This window comes from Vidua macroura, chromosome 9 (assembly GCF_024509145.1).
Source record: "Vidua macroura isolate BioBank_ID:100142 chromosome 9, ASM2450914v1, whole genome shotgun sequence".
Lineage (NCBI taxonomy): Eukaryota > Metazoa > Chordata > Aves > Passeriformes > Viduidae > Vidua > Vidua macroura.
In genome coordinates this window covers 8,402,872-8,408,429 of record NC_071579.1, presented here as the reverse complement: position 1 = coordinate 8,408,429, position 5,558 = coordinate 8,402,872, and the positions used below count along the sequence as shown (strand labels likewise).

At 47.2% G+C, this 5,558-nt stretch overlaps 1 protein-coding gene across 1 annotated transcript in view; it reads right to left on the bottom strand.

Annotated features, from left to right (window-relative positions):
* Window positions 1–638: 638 nt before the first annotated feature.
* NIBAN1 (niban apoptosis regulator 1) overlaps window positions 639–5,558 on the bottom strand; it is a 30,283-nt gene continuing 25,363 nt past the window's right edge. Inside the window, exon 15 of the mRNA XM_053985134.1 lies at window positions 639–4,861. Within this exon, the coding sequence (XP_053841109.1) occupies window positions 3,186–4,861 (1,676 nt within the window). The 3' untranslated portion in view covers window positions 639–3,185. The remainder of the gene's footprint in view (window positions 4,862–5,558) is intronic.

Below are 5,558 nucleotides of genomic sequence, written 5' to 3'. Positions count from 1 at the left end.
CGGCCCGGCCCCTCCGCGCGCGCCCGCGGGGGCGTAGCCAAGGAAACGGCCTCGCGCCGCCGCCGCCGCTTCCGGCACCGCCCCCCCCAGCGCGCGCCGCCGGGCCAATGGGGGAGCGCGGCGCGGGGGCCACGTGAGCCGGCAGGGAACGCGTGACGGGAGGGTCGACGTGGCCGAAGGGCGGGGAACCACAACTCCCGGCGTGCCCCGCGCCCCGCCGCACACAGCTCCCGGCGTGCCCCGCGCTCCCTGAGGCGCTGCCCGGAGCGGCCCCGAGCGCGGAGTGTGCCGGGAAGGCGCGGGGGGCTCGCACGGACCAGCTCATTGTGGGCAGGGACGTGATTACAGAGCCCTGTCCGGCCTGGCCTCGCACACTCCCGGGGATGGGGCAGCCACGGGTTCTCTGGGCTCCCTGTGGCAGAGCCTCACCACCCCCACGGCCAAGAACTTCCTCCTAAATACCCAATCTAACGCTCAGTTTGAAGCCGTTCCCCCTCACGCTGTCACTCCGTGCTGCCCTGAAAACTCCCCTCTCCGTGTTGGAAACACCGCCGTCACTCCCAGCTGCCTGAGGAACGTTTCTTTAATAAAATCCCCCAAATTACCAAACCCTCACAAAAAGCAGCCTCCCAGCAAAGGAAGGGAAGAGCGTCTTTATTTCCACGACAAGCGTTTGTACAAAGTTCCAAGCAAATACAATGTGTTTCGTGTGCTGGCCCTTAACAGTGGAGACCCCGCGGAATTCCACACCCCAGCCCGCTCCCCTCAGGGCACCCGGCTCTCGGCCGTGGGCCACGAGAGGAGATTTATTACAGTTCACGGTTTGTGAAGGGAACTGCAAGAAAGCAACAAAATCGACGGAATGGGTGCATGATTATAATTTCTAATCAGTGGTCCCATGTAACCTTGCAGATTGCTGAGCTCTTCTAACCAAGCTGTCGCTTCTAACCGACGACCAGAAAAGCACTATATCCATTTGCAAACGGGCAGAAAATGCCCAACACCGGGAAAAAAGTCCCATGGCCACCAGGAACTGCAATTTGAATTATACAGGCTGAATCTTCCCCATCCTTTCCCATCTCTCTGGTGGAAAACATCTGAGCATCTGCATTCAGCAACGCAACACATATCACAGGAAAATATTATCCAGATCTAGGCCTGCCACAGAAATAACTCCAAAATTACCATTATGGAAATACTTACACAAAATGCTCTCTGTACAGATGTATCTAATTCATATTAGAATGAATTCGTTTCCTTTTGCAGGAGGCTGCAGTCCTTTTTGCTGCCATGCTAATTGTCTTTCATGCAAAAAAAGTACTAAAACCCCATCACATCCCCTAATTTTAGCTTAAAAAGGCTGCTTGCTGCTTAACTCTAGAGCACTTTATAAATTTGAAGTCATTTAACACTCAGTACCAATTAAAAATAGTTAATAATTTGTAAAAGTGAAGCAGCTGACAGTGAAATAACCAATGATTTGTAAAAAAAAAAAAAAAAAAAAAAAAAATGGCTGGCAGTGATTAGTACGTTTCCAAATTAGTATTTTTTGCATGAAATATAAGGAGGAAATGAGTCAAAGTACTTCTGCAAGGAAAATGTCTGTGACCTTCACGTTTTCATACCACAGTACAGCTTCTAGAATAAATAGGAACTGCATTTATTTTACTGCAGTGACAGAGTGGTTAATCCAGTTACTCAACAAGGTTCCTTCCTCACACAGTAATATTTGCCTGTTCCTCTAGTGTCAATTTCTGTTAGTATTAAAGAATATTTTGATAGCATTAAAAGACTTTGCACAGTTTGCTGAAGTTAAATGCTAACACATATTATGCTCCCAGGACTTTGTTATTTCTTCCTGTGTCTTTATGGGCATAAATCCTGCAGTCCTTGCTGTAATTGTAATTAATCTTTGCTGTCCTGCACTGTATGACATTCAGAAACAGTCTCAAAACACCGGGCCAGAATTTCAAGGTGCCTTAAACTGACCTCTGAAGTGAGGTCTTGCATTTGAAAGGCCAATTTACTAAAATACTGGGTTTCATCTCCAAGCTTTTCTGTGCAAACTGAGATACAAAGAACACATTTAAGCAACTCTGCGCCAAGATCATGCCTTGATACAGATTGAGTGTATGAAAGCAACTGTCTCATTTTAATAACTGCTTTTGTAATGTGATTCTGCCCTCCAAAATCTAAGCACATGAAAAACAACCTCTGGCTGCCTGTCACTCCAGTTAATATCTGCATTAGAAATTAGATGCAATGATTCTGGTATTTCACAATTGTTGCCACTTATTACATGATTTCCACACCTAAAAAGGTCTACAGACCTGAGTAACTCAGTGGGAATGGGAATGGCAGGACTCAATATTCTGTATGAAAATGCTGTAAGTGAACCTATTTTATGGTGGGATTTAAACCAGAGAAATGCTGCCTAATGGTTATAGTTATTGTAAACATTCTCTTCTCTCCCTTCCATAAAACAAAACAAAACAAAATAGCCATAAAGTGCTCTGGAAGGCTAAATAACCCTGAAGTGCAGAGTGGGACTGAGAAACCTGCTCCCATACCTTCCCCTTTTTAAATAAAGCAATAAGAGAAAAAAAAAAATCAGAATATTTGCTTGTCTTTGATATCTGCCAAATCTTAACAATAATTAAGTAATCAGTATGCAGAGTTTGCACCATGTGGCTTTTCTGCAATCTACTAAATCAACTATTTGGTTCTGTTTACTACCAAAAAATGTTTTTATTTCCTGTATACTGCATGCATATACTAAAAGCATCCTCGGGTATGTATGTACCAATCACCAGAATGAGAGCGGTACTTGTCAAAACTATGCATTTAAAAGTCAAGAGGATCCCTAAGAACAGCTAAGTTGTTAAAATAAGTTGATGATAGTTGGGCGTTTGAAGCATTCTGTGGTCACATTTCCAGACTTTTTCTCTAGCTTTAAAAGGGAGCAGATTTGAAGTGACAGCTGAGATTCCTCAGCAGTAACCTGGTTTTAACCAAAAGGAAACCCGTCACCCATCCCTCAGGAAGGGATTCGTGGGAAACCTGCAGGAGCTGGGGACACCACAACAAAGCGCATTTCCTCCAGCCCCGACCTGAACAAGTATTCCAAACTGAACAGGGATTACTGGAGCAAACAGGTCCTGCAGGGCTGGGCTGAAAGCTGCTTTCTACTCCTCAGAGTTTTGCTGCGCAGGACCATCTCCTCGGTGCTCTTCTGGGAGAATCGCTTTTCCTCCGGTGCTTTGAATTCCTGCGTGTGAAGAGGATTGATCTCCTGGCTCCCCCTCTCGCCGCCCAGGCTCTGTGTCTGCCGTGCGCTCTGCCCTGGGCTGCCCCAGGTGCTGCTGCTGCGGCTCCAGGGACACCGGCTCCAGCAGTCCTGGGCCCGGGTTTGCTCTATCCAGGATGGGCACGTCCCTCATGGCTGCATCTGCAGCAGGGCTCGGAAAGGAGCTCTGTGTCCCACCGTCCTCCAGGACAACGTGGCTGTTCCCTGTTCCTTCCTCCCCATGCACCGCAGTTCCCGTGTGTTCCTCTGGCTGCAACCTCTCACCTTCCGCACCTGCGTACCACACACTTGGTTTGCTCTCCACCTCTGCCTTTGCCTCCTGAGGCGGAGCCCAGCTCTCCACCAGCCACGGAGCTTGTGCCCCCCTGGGCACGCTCTCTAGCCTCGCACCATCTGTCCCCAGGCTGGCTGAGGACGGTCGCTCCTCCTTGATCTCCACACATTCTGCTGCATCTTCACTCTTCATCTTCTGGCTCACCTGAATTTCTGCCACAGTCACTTCGCTCAACTCGTAGTTCCCATTATGGTGCTCCTGCAACTTCAGCAGCTCGCCCTCACAGACCTCCTTTATGTTCTCAGCTGGAGTATCTGCTGGGATCTCAACTGTCAGCATCAGCAAACTCCTTATCTCATTCACATCATCGGGGGATTTACAACTCTTTTCTTCTGACTGGCTTTCTTTTTCAGGAGTATCCCCAAACCCTGCTTTCCCTGTCTTTTCATCCTGGGAAACAATCTTTGTCTCAGTACTCTCACCACTTTTTTTTTTACTATCCCCTTCCAACCCTGTTCCTACAGCATTTTCACTCTGAGAAAATTTTCCCATAATTTCATTTTCTACCTTGCTTTTCTTTTCCGCACTCCCTAAAATCTCTGCATCTGTTACACTCTTAGGTGGGAAAGTGAGCTTTATCTCAGAAACTTTATCCTGTGCTGTGCTTGCTTTCTCAGTGCTGCTGACAGACACAGCAGCCGTTACTGTTTGACTCGCTGAAGTCACCTCTTCCTCCACTGCTCCTTCAGGTACCTTCAGTTCTTTTTTAGGGCTGGCTTCAAAGTTTTTTATTGCAGTATCAGTCCCAGAAGCTACTTTTTCCTCCACAGCTGTTTTTTGTGCCTTGAGTTCTTTCTCAGTGCTCACTACACACTCTGATACATTTTCCAACGCACTTTTTCCCTCTGCAACTCCTTGTTTAGCGTGGCCAGCTGAAGGGCACTCCTGTTTGTCACCAGTGTCTGTAACAGCCACTGCTTCCCTCCTGCTGGCCTGATCACCAGCTGCACTAACAGAGGTGCCTGCCTCTTTGTCTGGTGACTTTCCCTCATCAGCATCCTTCTCCCACACGATTTTCCCTGTCACAAGGAGTGTTTCGTCCCCGTGGCTCTCGGTGTCCGACCCCTCGGCTCGGGGAGCTGCGGGCGCCTTGGCGGGGGTGCTCTGTGCTGATCCCACGGGGGTCCTCAGCTCCGTCAGGCTGGACACGCTCTCGCAGGGCACGTTCAGGTTATCCTCAAACAGGTTGTGCTTCCTCAGAACAGCAGCTTCGTTGATCACTGAATAAAACAGAAACACCAAACTGCTTTGGGAACGCTGACAGAGGCACAGGGAAGAACATACACTGCTTTCCCAAGTTGATGTTGTACAGTTTGATATTAAAAACAACACTAATGTTCAGCTTCCTAATTTTCAGCTTCCTTTTAGTTCACATTTCTTTTCTGGGGATGGGGATTTTATTTTTTGAATAATGGCACTTTATTATTGACCCAAGCATTTCTGAAGCAGAGGACCCACAATGCACAAGGGTAATGCTTCAGTGCAGAAGGATTTACATTGAATATGCCAATAAAAGTATGCTGGTTACAATTATTATACTGCTGTTTTGGAAGAGGAGTGCCTATGTTCTGTAAAAACATCCTTTGTAGTACATCTGTTTGTCTTTTATCCAGGGTATAGACAGACGGGCACATAGAGAGAGATACAAGTAAAGTATTTATATATATATATGTGTGTAGCATTTATTAAGAATAGTCTCATTTTCTGACACAGAAGCAGAGAGATCTGCCAGGAGTACTGCACTGGCATCAGTGCGTACTGGAAACTGCATCCAGCAGTTCATTTCATTTGAGGAAATTAATCTCTGTTACCATTAGTCTTTGAAATTCTCTTAGTCTTGCAATTGGCATAGTCTTGCCATTTAGTCATCACCAAATCTGTACAAGTAAGGATAGAATTTCCCTCCTTGGCCCAGGG